The 15,685-nt window shown below is 40.9% G+C and overlaps 1 protein-coding gene across 1 annotated transcript in view; it reads right to left on the bottom strand.

Moving 5' to 3' along the window:
• Positions 1 to 15,685, bottom strand: part of HYDIN (HYDIN axonemal central pair apparatus protein) — a 375,746-nt gene that overhangs the window by 348,770 nt on the left and 11,291 nt on the right. Inside the window, exons 4-5 of the mRNA XM_015443164.3 lie at positions 15,080 to 15,214; positions 208 to 407 (exon numbers count right to left, since the gene is read on the bottom strand). Of these exons, the coding sequence (XP_015298650.3) occupies positions 208 to 407; positions 15,080 to 15,214 (335 nt within the window). The remainder of the gene's footprint in view (positions 1 to 207; positions 408 to 15,079; positions 15,215 to 15,685) is intronic.

The raw sequence follows: 15,685 nt of genomic DNA, 5'->3' as shown, positions 1-15,685 counted from the left end.
TATAATGTGGATATAAGATATTAAACCTGGAATTTTAATTTCCTCTGAGGATGAAGAGGAAGTCTACCCTACATCAGTGAGGTCTCCCAGCTTTGCAACTGAAGATTGTAACAAGCAGTTCCACCCCCAATGTTATGGTAGCAGATTACTTGAGCTGACTAGATTTAGCTATAATCAATCAAAAACAAGAGCCAAAGGCATGCATACCTACAAGTTTTGATGTGAAATACAGCAATTTTGTTGCCAATGTTTCGTACCAGCAGAATCTTCTGGGTGCTGTATTTGACAGGACAAGTGGAAAAATTCAGCTTGTCAGGAAAATCGAGAATGGCTCGTGCCCCTCTGGCTTTGATGGGTACAATAAACTTTTCTCTTTCGGTAACACAGGTCAACGTATGGGAGTAATCCTACAAGGAAGGGTTACAATCATTATTTGTGGAAAAAACAACATGATCACGATAACTGTGCAAGAAAAAGCATCGATGAGAGGCATTCTGCAAAACAACTTTTAGTATATTTCTATGAAAACTTAAGACAATTACAGAAGTATTTTCAATGAGATTGTCTTTTCTGAGACAGAGAGAGAGAGAGAGAACAGATCTAGTGTTAAAACCTACAGCTGGAAGAGAAGCTATGCTTCATGTGTCTCCCAGGCAACAGGGAGGTAGGATGAAGGTCAGTGGCAGGCCAGGCCCATTTCTCCTGTAGATCCAAGAAGATTCACAACAGTTCCTTCAGGTCCTCCTTCCAAACCCTAGTTCTCCTTCAAGCCCATATATTAGAATGATGTTTCTAATTAATGGCCTCTTTCTGCCCATACTCTTTGCAATGTGACTTTGCAGCTCCTCTATCAAGAAAAGAGTCTCCACTCCACTTGCTTTCAGCAATAAAAGGTGGCAGAAGTTATGCTATGCCAGTTTCAAGCTGAGACCTCAAGAAGCTTTGGGCCTATCCAGTCTTGCTCTTGGAACCCTGCCAATGGCATGTGAACAAGCCTGGTCCAGCCTAATGCAGGATGTGCCCCTGGATGCTCTAACCAAGACCATGCTAGACCAGCCTAGAGCCAGCTGATCCCCAGATATGTGAGCCCAGCTACAATGAACAGAGTTCCTTACCTGATGAGAGGGCCCAGGCAAGACCCTGAAAAACCACCCAGCTGAACCATAGTCTCGTGAGCAATAATAAGTGCTTATTATTTTAAGCCACTAAATGTGGGATTGTTTGTAATTATACAGCAATAGCTAACTGATGCGTAAGTCAGTTGAAACCTCACTTCTTGCCCAAAGCCATTTCTGACCACTCCAAATAAAAATGCTGAGGCCCTAGGCATCTCTCTTCCCCAGTAATAAGTTTAAATGCAACAGAAATGCTGAATAAAGTCACTCTTTACGCCATCTCATAAGACAGAAATAGAATACTTGCCTGCAATGTAGCAAAGAAAAAGTTAAGTCACCATAAAAGGTACCTGATATCTTAAAAAAGCTTCGTTTTCCTTCATTTTAAGTTTTCTCATCCTTTTATTGTGTGTTTTAGCTGCAAGGCAATCTTGATTAATGAAAAGTCATTTTGAACATAAATTTCCTTTTGGTAACCATGTGATAACTGGTAGTAAGTGGTGGAGGTTTTAACAAAAGCTCTTTTTGGGCTTTGGGCATAGAATAAGAATGGGACCATCTGGCATACAAATTGGCATACAGGGCTGGCCACATACTCAACTTCATGAAGCCACAGAACAAGCATAAAGCAGTGGCATCCCCAGTTTATTTATTCAACTATGTTCACTAAGTGCCCAGGTGCCAGCACGGCACTGTGTTAGGTCTAGCAATACAACCAATTAGGAAATGCAGACATGGTCACGGTCCTTCTCCAGCTCACATCAGGATGGAGGAGACAATGAACAGATGAATAAAGGATATGTAATACACAGTGCAACTCACATACAAATAAATATAAAGCTAAAACTGCCAGGAATGCTCACAAATAGCCTTTATGCCTGTAGTTCTATCTGTCCCCTTGGGCTCCAAACTCATAACCAGCTGCCCAGTCAGCATCTCATTGGATATAAACTTATGTCCCAAACCAAAGCTCCTGATGAATGTCACTGCCTGCTACCGTGCATAAAGATTTCTGCTGAGGGCCAGGAATGGAGGCAAAACAGCTTCAGCCCAGAGGGGGAACCTTTTTCTAGTACCGACAAAGGCTCCACAAAGACAGCTAAGGTCTGACCCTCTCTCCACCTGTAGCCTCCTGGTCTCAGTACTGGCATTTGCATCCCTCCAGCGGTCTGGCTTTAGAACCCTGAAATGAGGCATCCCTTCATGCTCTATTTCTCAATTTCTTGATACAATCCATAGGATCTACCTTCAAAATATATCCGAACTGCAATCACTCCTGCCGCCCTGGTCCTAGCCACTCCGATCTTTCCCAGGCTAACAGGACTTTCTATTTCAACCCTTGCTCTCCTAAAGTCTATTTTCCACCCAAGGGTCAGAGGGATCCAGCAAAAATGTAAGTCAGCTCAGGCTGCTTCTCTGCTGAAAAGCACCTAGGCTGAGGGTGGCGTACTATAGAGGGTCTGGTGGCCTAGTGCCCCCACCATTTCTCTGGCCATATCTCCTTCTCTCCCCTGGGTCCTCCTGCAGCCACAGGCTTCCCCTTCAGAGCCTTCACACATGATGTTCTCCTTCCCTCTACTTATTCATGGTGCTCACCCCCTCACCTCTTCAGCGCTTGGCACAGCAATCCACTCTCTCCCTGAGGCCTCCCCTGACTGCCCTATTTTCAATGGAACTCTCCCCTCTCCTGCCCCATCACTCCCTTGCCTTCTGTCCAGCTTCAGTCTTGCCCAGAGCCATCTGGTATATCGTATATTCTACCTCTCCAGTGAGTGTACTGCATGTCTCCCCCATATTTCCACGTCAAGAGGGATCTGCCCATCTTCTTGCCTTCTGTATACCCAGTACCTAGAACAGAGCCTAGTACTCACCAACTACTCAACAAATACTTCCCCAAGGAAGGAAAGTTAGTAACAGAACATTCGGTAGTGATGAGGGACAGGAAATAAATCATGATATGGGGACAGAGAGACTGGAGAGCTCTTTCACATGGGGCGGGGCGGGGGGGACAGTCAGGAAAGGCCTCTATGAGGAGGGGACACTTCAGCAGAGACGTGAGTGACAAATGAAGCCATATGGATGGATGGCTGTCTGGGAGAAGTGTGATTTGGAACCTGTGGCCAGAGGGGCGCAAGGGAAGGAGAGTGGTTAGACACATGGCCAACAGATTGTGGGGGCCAGATCCCACAGATCTTGTAAGCCATTGTTAGGACGTGAGAGGGCTGAAGGCCTTCCCGAGGCTGAAAGCTGATCTTGATGTAACCTGAGTAACGTTTTAGAAAAAGCGGTGGCGGCTGTGTGGGCCATGGACTGCAGTGGGAAGAGGGAGGCCAGTTAGGAAGACACTGTTGTAGTCCAGGCATGAGACAACACAGATGTGGACTTGTGTGGGCTAGTACTTAGCCTAGCATTTAGCAAGTAGTAAGTACTTGATAAATGTTAGTTGTCCTTATCAAACTTTTGTATTAAGTACAATATGTGTAAGGCAAATAGGAAAAATTCAACATATGTTTATTCTCGTTGGTAGGGAGCCATCTAGCCATCCATATACTGATAAGGATAATAATAGAACAACATAATTTCAGAAAGTGATGAGGGCTTCGAAGAAAATAAAGCACAGGAAAGTGATAATATCAGATGGGGTTGATTTAGGTTAGAATAACTAAGGAGGTCTTCCTGAGGAGGTGACCTTTGGATGGGGACCTGAACAGTAAGAGGAGCCAGCTGGGTGAGTCTAGGAACAGAGTGTTCCTGCCAAGGGGAATTGCAAACATACAAGTCCTAAGGCAGGAGTGAGTCATAAAAAGGAATAAATAGGATTCATGAAATTGATTAAAACTGGGTTGCTAGTATATTCTTAAATAACTTAAAGAATGTAACTGGATTGTGTGTAACTCAAAGGATAAATGCTTGAGGGGATGAATACCCCATTCTCCATGAGGTGCTTATTTCACATTGCATGCTTACATCAAAATATCTCATGTATCCCATAAATATATATACCTACTGTGTACCCACAAAAATTTCTTTTTATTAAAATTTTTTTTTAAAATGGCTGGGCGTGGTGGCTCAGGTCTATAATCCCAGCATTTTGGGAGGCTGAGGCAGGTGGATCACCTGAGGCCAGGAGTTCAAGGCCAGCCTGGCCAACGTGGCAAAACCCAGTCTCTACAAGAATTAGCTGGGCATGGTGGCCTGCACTTGTAGTCTCAGCTACTCGGTAAGCTGAGGCAGAGAATTGCTTGAACCCGGGAGATGGAGGCCGCAGTGAGCCAAAATCGCACCACTGCACTCCAGCCTGGGCAACAGAGTGAGACTCTGTCTCAAAAATAAATAAATAAATAAAATAAAAACAAAAATAAAAATTTAAAAAATTGAGTTGTTAGGCTCTTATCTCTGCAACTGATTCTGGTTTCCAGATGGGAATGCCAGACTCAAAACTTATGCTCTCCAGACATGAGGAAGTACAAATTGCACTAAGCACACTTGATCTTAGAAAACCCCACAGAATTCAACAATGCAAGAGCCTAGTCTGATTCCTACAGAGTCCTAAAGGGATAAGTACTATTTTCGCTTTTTCTTAGGAAATCAAATCCAGCCAGCACACGTTTTGCTGGGAATTACAAACTGAAAAGCCCCTGGCACATGTGAAGACTGAGCATTAACTGAGGCGTTGAGAGCTAGAACAAAAGATGCTGCTGAATCCAGGATAAGAGGAGATCCTGAAGTGTTTGTCTCATTGTATTCTATGCTCACATACCCGCTGCTCTGTTCTAGAAGGAATTAAAAGCAGCTGTAAATAGCTTAGGAACCTAATTGAAATACTGAGAGAGATGTTTTCAGACCTTTTCAAGTTCCCAAATGAGGAAGGTTTGAAGTTTGATTCGAATTATAAATTTTTTCATAATCAATTCACACACCCATAAAAGAATATAAGGTTCTTTAAAGTCCCTTACAATGTATTCCAATCTCTGAAGTTATGCACTTAATATGACTATATTAGATTATACATCATTATATATTGCTCTGCTGGCTTACAATTAATTCAGATGCTATGACTTGGGAGGCTCTGACGGCCTGCAGGCTTAAGCAGTCACTTCAGTTGATGAACTGAACACCCAGCCTCACAAACCTGCTTTTCCTCCTCTGTTCCCTGTCTCTGTAAATGACACCACCATTTGACACCACCATTTGACCAGTTGTTAGCCAAAATCCTACAGTTCAAATTAGTTGCCTTTCTTTCTCGTATCCTTCATCGATCCATCAGTAAATCCTGGCAGCTGTACAATAAAGGTATACATCCGGCTGGGCACAGTGGCTCATGCCTGTAATCTCAGCACTTTGGAAGGCTGAGGTGGGTGGATCCCCTGAGGTCAGGAGTTCAAGACCAGCATGGCCAACATAGTGAAACCCCATCTCTACTAAAATAACAAAAAATTAGCTGGGTATGGTGGCAGGTACCTGTAATGCCAGCTACTCGGGAGGGTAAGGCAGGAGAATCACTTGAACCCGGGAGGCAGAGGTTGCAGTGAGCAGAGATCACGCCATTGCACTCCAGCCTGGGCAACAAGAGCAAAACTCTGCCTCAAAAAAAAAAAAAAAAAAAAAAAAAAAGTATATATCCTTACTCCTCCTACTTCTCATCACCTTTGCTGTCACCACCCTCATCCAAACTTCCTTATCTTTTACCTGAACTACTATAGTAGCCTCTGCCCCTTGTATGCATCAGGGATCAGTCAGCTATGTTACAACAGGAAAAAGAGCAAAATCAGAGCAGTTTACACTAGGTAGAAGTTTATTTCTCTTGTACAAAGAAGGCCAGAGGTAGGCAGGCCAGGTCGGTTGGGTGGCTCAACAGTGTCATCAGAGACTCAAATTCCTAAATTCCTGCTCTACTATTCTAGCATGCAGTTCTCATCCTCGATGTCACCCTGTGGGGCAGAGCAATTCCTGGGACCCGACTCTTTCACAGCCAAGCTGCAGGGCAGAAGGAAGAAGGTAGAAGGGACAGGGCACCTCCTGCTGTGTCAGCTCTCTTCAAGCAAGTGCCTTGGAGTCCTACTCACATCTCATTGGCTGACACTTACACGCAGCTGTGAAGGAGGCTGGGAAATGTAATCTCTTATTTCAGGCAGAAGTGTCCAATCAAAATTTGTGGTTCTCCCTGTACACTGATGATGGGAATGTAAATTAGTACAGCCATTATGGAAGACAGTATGGCAGTTCCTCAAAAAATTAAAAATAGAACTACCATATGATCCAGCAATTTTACTTCTAGGTATATATCCAAAGGAAATGAAATCAGTATGTGGAAGAGCTACCTGAACCCCCATGTTCATTGCAGCATGTTGAATCAACCCAAGTGTCCATCAGTGGATGAACATACAAAGAAAATGTTGGCCGGGCACAGTGGATAATGCCTATAATCCCAGTATTTTGGGAGGCTAAGATGGGCAGATCGCTTGAGCTCAGGAGTTCGAGACCAGCCTGGACAACGTGGAGAAACCCTATCTCTACTAAAAATAAAACAAAATAGGTTCTGGATATTAGCCCTTTGTCAGATGAGTAGATTGCAAAAATTTTCTCCCATTCTGTAGGTTGCCTGTTCACTCTGATGGTAGTTTCTTTTCCTGTGCAGAAGCTCTTTAGTTTAATGAGATCCCATTTGTCAATTTTGGCTTTTGCTGCCGTTGCTTTTGGTGTTTTAGACATGAAATCTTTGCCCATGCCTATGTCCTGAATGGTACTACCTAGGTTTTCCTCTAGGATTTTTATGGTATTAGGTCTAACATTTAAGTCTCTAATCCATCTTGAATTAATTTTCGTATAAGGAGTAAGGAAAGGATCCAGTTTCAGCTTTCTACTTATGGCTAGCCAATTTTCCCAGCACCATTTATTAAATAGGGAATCCTTTCCCCATTTCTTGTTTCTCTCAGGTTTGTCAAAGATCAGATGGCTGTAGATGTGTGGTATTATTTCTGAGGACTCTGTTCTGTTCCATTGGTCTATATCTCTGTTTTGGTACCAGTACCATGCTGTTTTGGTTACTGTAGCCTTGTAGTAGAGTTTGAAGTCAGGTAGCGTGATGCCTCCAGCTTTGTTCTTTTGACTTAGGATTGTCTTGGAGATGCGGGCTCTTTTTTGGTTCCATATGAACTTTAAAGCAGTTTTTTCCAATTCTGTGAAGAAACTCATTGGTAGCTTGATGGGGATGGCATTGAATCTATAAATTACCTTGGGCAGTATGGCCATTTTCACGATATTGATTCTTCCTATCCATGAGCATGGTATGTTCTTCCATTTGTTTGTGTCCTCTTTTATTTCACTGAGCAGTGGTTTGTAGTTCTCCTTGAAGAGGTCCTTTACATCCCTTGTAAGTTGGATTCCTAGGTATTTTATTCTCTTTGAAGCAATTGTGAATGGAAGTTCATTCCTGATTTGGCTCTCTGTTTGTCTGTTACTGGTGTATAAGAATGCTTGTGATTTTTGCACATTAATTTTGTATCCTGAGACTTTGCTGAAGTTGCTTATCAGCTTAAGGAGATTTTGGGCTGAGACAATGGGGTTTTCTAAATATACAATCATGTCATCTGCAAACAGGGACAATTTGACTTCTTCTTTTCCTAACTGAATACCCTTGATTTCTTTCTCTTGCCTGATTGCCCTAGCCAGAACTTCCAACACTATGTTGAATAGGAGTGGTGAGAGAGGGCATCCCTGTCTTGTGCCAGAACTCAAACAAATTTACAAGAAAAAAACAAGCAACCCCATCAAAAAGTGGGCAAAGGACATGAACAGACATTTCTCAAAAGAAGACATTCATACAGCCAACAGACACATGAAAAAATGCTCATCATCACTGGCCATCAGAGAAATGCAAATCAAAACCACAATGAGATACCATCTCACACCAGTTAGAATGGCAATCATTAAAAAGTCAGGAAACAACAGGTGCTGGAGAGGATGTGGAGAAATAGGAACACTTTTACACTGTTGGTGGGATTGTAAGCTAGTTCAACCATTATGGAAAACAGTATGGCGATTCCTCAAGGATCTAGAACTAGATGTACCATATGACCCAGCCATCCCATTACTGGGTATATACCCAAAGGATTATAAATTTTGCTGCTATAAAGACACATGCACACGTATGTTTATTGCAGCACTATTCACAATAGCAAAGACTTGGAATCAACCCAAATGTCCATCAGTGACAGATTGGATTAAGAAAATGTGGCACATATACACCATGGAATACTATGCAGCCATAAAAAAGGATGAGTTTGACTCCTTTGTAGGGACTTGGATGCAGCTGGAATCCATCATTCTTAGCAAACTATCACAAGAACAGAAAACCAAACACCGCATGTTCTCACTCATAGGTGGGAACTGAACAATGAGATCACTCGGACTCAGGAAGGGGAACATCACACACCGGGGCCTATCATGGGGAGGGGGGAGGGGGGAGGGATTGCATTGGGAGTTATACCTGATGTAAATGACGAGTTGATGGGTGCAGCACAGCAACATGGCACAAGTATACATATGTAACAAAACTGCACGTTATGCACATGTACCCTACAACTTAAAGTATAATAATAATAAATAAATTAAAAAAAAAAAAAAAAAAAAAAAAAAAAAAAAAAAAAAAAAAAAAAAAAAAAAAATAAAACAAAATAGAAAATTAGCTAGGCATGGTGGCGAGGGCCTATAATCCCAGCTACTAGGGAGGCTGAGGTGGGAGGATTGCTTGAGCCTGGGAGGTGGAGGCTGCAGCGAGCTGAGATTGTCCCACTGCACTCCAGCCTGGGTAACAGAGTGAGACTCTGTTAAAAAAAAAAAAAAAGAAAAGAAAAGAAAATATGGTATATACACACAATGGAATATTATGTAATCTTAAAAAAGAAGGAAATTCCATCATTTGTGACAACATGGATGAACTTGGAGGCAATTATGCTGAGTAAAATAAGCCAGGCATAGAGGTACAAATACTACATGATCTCACTGATATGTGGAATCTAAAACAGTCAAATGCATAGAAGCAGAGAGTAGAACAGTGATTCCCAGGGGCTGAGGTTGGAGAATTGGGGGATGCTGGTCAGAGGGTACAAAATTTCAGTTAGACAAGAAGTTCAGGAGACCTATTATACAACATGGTTAATAACCATGTACTGTAAAATTGAAAATTGCTAAGAAAGTAGATTTTAAATGTTCTCACTACAAAAAAATTATAAGTATGTGAGGTTATATACATATTAATTTGATAATGTATATATTTATTAGCTTGATTTAGCCATTCCAATGTGTATATATATATTAAAACCTCATGTTGAACACTACAAATGTATACAATTTTTGTCAATTACAATTTTTTTTTTAAATTGTGGTTCTCTTACCACTGAGGAAAGAGAAAATCAATGTCAAGGGGAGGCCACTAGCTGTGATGCCTCACGTGCCCCCGCTTCAGTCTATTCTCTACTTGGCAGCCAGAGTGCTCCTAAAATGTAAGTTAGATTGTGTCATCCCTAATCACAACCCATCAGGCTGGATAAAAGGAGAGAATCAAGCATTTCTCCTATCTTTCCTGAATGGACTATACCTCAGGGGAGCTGAAAAGCTGGTGGGGGAAAGTTTTGGTTTCGCTGTTGTTATTGTTTTTAGAATAATTTCAACCAGTAAGTGCAAAATAAATTATGGAATTAGAAACTTAACCCTCAGTGATGTAGGGAATGATCTTTATTGGATCATTACAAAAACAAAACAAAACATAACAGACATTGTGTGCCTCTTGATGTAATGCACTAGGAAGTACCACATCACCTGTGAAGGATTCTTGACCAAAAAGAAAAAAGAAAAAATTAAATGAATCTAATCACGGTTATAGATCTAACTATCAGTTACAGGCAATAGGCAGCAAGGGGCCATTCTAAATGACGTGATGGGAATGCAATCAGCAAACCTTGTTTGGATCTTGATTTAAGAAAACCAACTTAAAAAAAAAAACTTTTTCTTAATTGTGAACCATTGTTGCACTTAGTACACAATGGTTTTTTTTAAAAAAACAACTTTTTAAAGTTGGTTTTCTTAAATCAAGATCCAAACTACTGACTGAATATGTGATGATATTAAGGAGTGACTGTGGTTTTTTAGGCACAATCATGGTACTGTGGTTATGCTAACTTTTAAAAAGGCCCTTATCTTTTAGAGAAAAATCATGAAATATTTACAGATGAAATTGCATGCTATATGGGACTTGCTTCAAAATCTACTGGGGGAAGGGGCAGAACAGATGAAGCCAGACTGGTCATGTGCTGAGATTTGAAAAGGTGGGTGATGGCAGTTCATTCTGCTGTTCTTTCTACTTTTGCATATGAGGAAAAGAAAGCCTTCCATAATAAAAATATTTGAAGTACTTTATAGTGGCTTCCTATCCCACTTTGTATGGCTTCTAAGATCCTTCACGAGCTCACTTTCTGGAATCTCATTTCCTACCATGTTTCCAACAGCTTCCTCTGCTCCAGCCCCACTGGCCTTCGCGTACTTTCCCGAGCTGACTGCCAAGCATGTTTCTGCCACAGGGCCTTTGCACTTGCTGTTCCCTCTCCTAGACAGCCCATCCCTCAGATATTTGCTTGGCTTAAATTAGTTCTCTGCCCAAATGTCACCTCAATAGAGGAGTCTTCCCTTGACTTTCCTATCAGAGAAGGCTTCCTTGACTTTACTTTTGGAAGTAAGCAAAGCCCTTATCATTCTCTACCCTCTACTATGTCAATTCCTACATTAAATTGTACATATTTGTTTGTTGGTTTGTTTATTCATTGTGAAATGTAAGCTCCACGAAGGCCAAAGCTTGTTCTTCTATTCTCCATTGGATCTGGCTCAGAAAACTGGGCCTGGCACTGAGTAAATGGAAGAATATTATTTATTTTTAATATCTTTTCTGGGTACGACACTATCAAGAGTTTTTTAATAAAGAAATTTCCTAAAATCCTTGTTAGCCTTATTATCACATCATATTTATGAGGTCCATAAAGCTAAAAAGTATGGATGTGACTATCTGCAAATATGAAACAAAATAAAGAGAAAATCTTCTTAGAGAAGACTTCTTAGACATCTTACTGTTAATTGAAATGACAAGGAAGAAAGTTAACATCTAATATATTCATGACACAAAAAGGTAATTGAGCCCTTTTTACATGCTCTTAACGTTTGCAGGCCAACCTCAAGTCAAAGAAACTTCTTTATTTCTTAGACTAACTTTTACTTACTTATCTCACTCCACAAATATTTACTGCACCCTTTCTATGTGTCAAGCCCTGTGCCAGATACTGGGCCTATGGGGGTGATCCAGATAGAACTGGGGAGTGAGAATTTCAGGCAGAAGGAAAACAAAATCCTAGTATTATTTTTGCCAACAAAAGTCATTGATTGTGGCCACTTGTATGATACCGATATTTAAATTCAAATTGCTGGCAATATAGTTTTATTATTATTGTATACATAGATAACATAAAACATGCTCACATTTTTTATTCTTCTTGGGCTATGGTTTCTAAATTTCATGGTGACAAATTGGAAAAACCATTCTGACAACAAATTAGACATTTTCTTAAACCATAACTGAGCCACCCAGTTGCATCACTGCATGCTTTCTTCAAAGCTTGCTGCCTTTTCCATATGACAACACATTGCAAACAGATGCTTTCTTAAGTCCAAGGAAGTACTCTCTTTTGCTTTCCCACAAAATCCTAATATTTTTCATTCTCATTTTAATGGTAAAGATACAAATTTAAGAGGTCAAGAAAAATGTCAGGCTCTAGAATTGTATAGTGTTATTTTATGATGATACTGGCTATTATATTTCTACAGTATATGATATGTACACTAGGATTATTATATTAATAACATGTCCAATCATTTCTTAAAAAGTCTGAGTGAGGAAAGATAAGGAAAGCCAAAGTAAATTTACTGCACCTGTTATCTGGGCATTTGGCATTCTTAACAAGTTCCATCCCCAGGCAGCCAGATTAATAGATGATGGGGGGAAAATGTAAATTGCATTATCATCTTCGACGTGCTAATATACATGGTACTGAAAATCCAATTGAAAGAGTGCTGGCTTATTAACCGTGGCATGCTGCAATTTACATATCTCACCCTCCAGATGTGAGGAGCGTAAATGAGAATGGAGTGTGCTGAGATCAGCAGGGGATAAGAAGGAAAAAAGTATGTACTTTGGCTATCAATTTGGCCAAGTGAAGAAACACTGACACTTGGTGAAATGAATTACTTTTTTTTTTTTCCTAAAATAAATCTGGCTCTAGTCACTTGTTGGCTGCATTCTGGAGCAGCCCGAAAGACAGCATGCCCAACCCTAGCTGGTCATTCTGCACACTGCCCTGTCGACTTTCCAACAGTGAAAGCGAATGTAGATAACTGACTATGCCATCATCGTGTTAGCTAGCCAGCAAAATGAGAAAAAAACTCTGTCTTTGGAAATAAACTATATAGAGTTTAGAGCCAAGTCCAACACAAGATCTTAGTGTCTCCAAAATTGGATAGCTGAATTTCTCATAAGTAACCATTATCCTCACTATATCTCCTCAAACATGCATGTAGCTTTTGATAACTTTCAAATATTTAGAAGTAAAAGTATAACAACATTTAGCTTAGTTAATTTTTTTAAATTAGGGGTTCCCCAATAGACATGCAATGCTGGATAAGTGGAATGGTAAGAAAGAATAAAAGAGCTGAGCGTAAGATAAGAAGCTACAAAACACAGTGAAGCAATAATCCTCACCAGGAATGTTAGCATTTCATATTTATAAACTACATAGCAACATACTTTAAATACATTTCAACTATTTCTTTGCTGGATAGATAAACAGTAATAAAATCTCTCTCTTCTTCTGGCTTTTGATTATAGAAAATTTAAAACATGCACAAAGAAGACAGATTAGCATGACAAACCCCCAGTGTACCCATTACTCAAATTCAACAACTCTTAACATTCCATTATTCTGGTTCCCTCTATACCTCTACCCACACCCTCCCCCTTCTATTGTTATACAAGTTTTTTTAGGTAAAACTTATGTATATATTGAAAAGCACAAATATTAAATGTTTTGACAAATGAATTCAGCCATGTAATCCTTATGCCAATATAGAACATTCCATCTCCAGAAAGTCTCGTGTACCCTTTTTTCAGTCAGACTAGGTGCAGATACAACGATACTTATCCAACAGAAGACATATTTTCTCCATCACAGAAAAAAACTAAGAAAAGCCACCTCCTCAAATCCAGCATGCTTTGTATTTCAAGCTGCACAAAGGATTATAATCAGCTTCCTACAGAAATGACGGTGTAGGAGTCTCACACCCACAGTAAATCCAGACCCTGTTCTCCCCACAGACAGTATTCAGATATAAAGCCTCCAGAAAAAATGAGGACTTCAACAATATGCAACAAAAAGCCCTACATCTGGAGTTATTTATCTTTTTATTTATTTCAGTAGAACCTCAAACAAAACTGTAGTTTCCTAAACACAACCTAAGATATAAATAGTAATACTACAAAGTGGCAAAATTATAACAATGGTATTATTATAATGGAAGTTTTAACCACTCACCACAAGGAGTACATACTTGACAAGCCACATTAAATTCTCTATCCTTGCTCTCCAGAAAAGTAGTAACAACAGCAATAGTAGAGGGAATACTGGTAATGATATCGACGGCAGCCGATAGGTACTAGCAGTGGGGAAGCAAGGACTCCAAGCTAGTTCTGTCTGACTCCACTGTGCTCTACTGATTCCAACCATAAGAATGCAACACAGATAAGCATGCCTGCTATTAACATGATATACAGCCTGCATTTTGTTCTGCATATTTAAGACTTGTTCTCTGTCCTCACTCCTTCAATCATGCTGGTAAAACTCTTTTCTCCTCCTCATAAGTCCCCATTTAGGCCCACAGAGAAGAAAACTTGACCAACGATCCTACTCCCTGGAGAAGGGGTGGGGAGGAAGCCTCCACCCTCAGGCCCCCATACCTGCTCCTTCCCTCCTAGGAGGAACTGGAATTTCTATGACTGAGGAGAGTGAGATTGGGCTCCATTCCCCTCCCCACCACTGCAGTGGTGCTGACAGAAAATGGCCTCCTTTTTGACTGCAGGTTCTTCCTAGACTGCCTGTGAGCTGACGGTGTGAGCAGGCCAGGCAGGCCTCTGCTCTCAGCTCTAGCTTTACCATTACTGAGGCCAATACTATGATATTATGTTTGAGTCTTGGGTCTCTTTCGCAAACTAGTTAGAATCTGGGGAGGAAAGTCATAACCACTAAGGCCCCAAACTTCCTAGAAGCCAAAATCTTTATCCTTTGTCTCAGCACTTCTCTCATGACTACCACCACCTACACCACTATCAATGACAGCACCACCACCATCTACACCACCATCACCATCACCCATCAATACTACCAATACCACCACCGTCTACACCACCACCACCACCCACCAACACTACAAATACTAACAACACCACTACCACCACCATCAGTGACAACAATACCACCGCCATCTACACCACCACACCATCACTATCAATGACAACAATATTACCACCAACTATACTACCATACTACTAATACCATCACCATCTACACACACCACCACCGTCACCCACCACTACCCACCAACACTACTAATAGTAACAACACCAGTACCAACATCAATAACACCACCACTACCATCTACACCATCACCACCATCAATGGCAGCAATATCACCACCACCTATACTACCAACACCACCAACACTACCACCACTACCCACCACCACCACCACCCTCCAGCACTACCACCAATACCACCAACACCACCACCACCACCACCACCTCTGTAAATATTCAGAATTGAATTTCAATCTGCCAGTACAAGTGTCCAATTTCTTGCCAGTCCTGGTATTACCTTGTTCTCCTCCGGAGTAAAGAGGATTCGGAATATGGAAGGCACTCCAGGAGCCACTTTGTGACTAATATCTTTGGGGCTGATTACTTTAAAGTAAGGCGAACTTTCTTCCACAACCTTCACCAACCTTGGAATCTGCAGGGAAACATGATGATAAACACTGTGCGTGTGAAAAAGCAGAGAGTTAAACATAGACTGAAATCTCCATCAACTATTTACTAGACATGTGACCTTGGTCAGGGTTGAATTTCAGTTTTCTCAACTATACAAGGAGATGACAGTACTTATCTTTATCCCATAAAAAGTAAGCACGCACTACCTTTTAGTTTTAATTTTTATTAACATTATTGTTCTTACTTATTTTTATTATTATTGCAAGTCTTTATTCATTTTTAAATTAAATCATTTAAAATTGACTATCGGCTGGGCGTGGTGGCTCATGCCTGTAATCCCAGCACTTTGGGAGGCCGAGGCGGGCAGATCACGAGGTCAGGAGATCGAGACCATCCTGGTTAATACGGTGAAACCCCGTCTCTACTAAATATACAAAAAATTAGCTGGATGTGGTAGCATGCGCCTGTAATCCCACCTACTGGGGAGGCTGCG

Source organism: Macaca fascicularis, chromosome 20, assembly GCF_037993035.2.
Source record: "Macaca fascicularis isolate 582-1 chromosome 20, T2T-MFA8v1.1".
In the NCBI taxonomy this organism is placed as follows: domain Eukaryota; kingdom Metazoa; phylum Chordata; class Mammalia; order Primates; family Cercopithecidae; genus Macaca; species Macaca fascicularis.
Note: the sequence above shows the minus strand (reverse complement) of the source record. Positions and strands in the feature narration are given on the sequence as shown.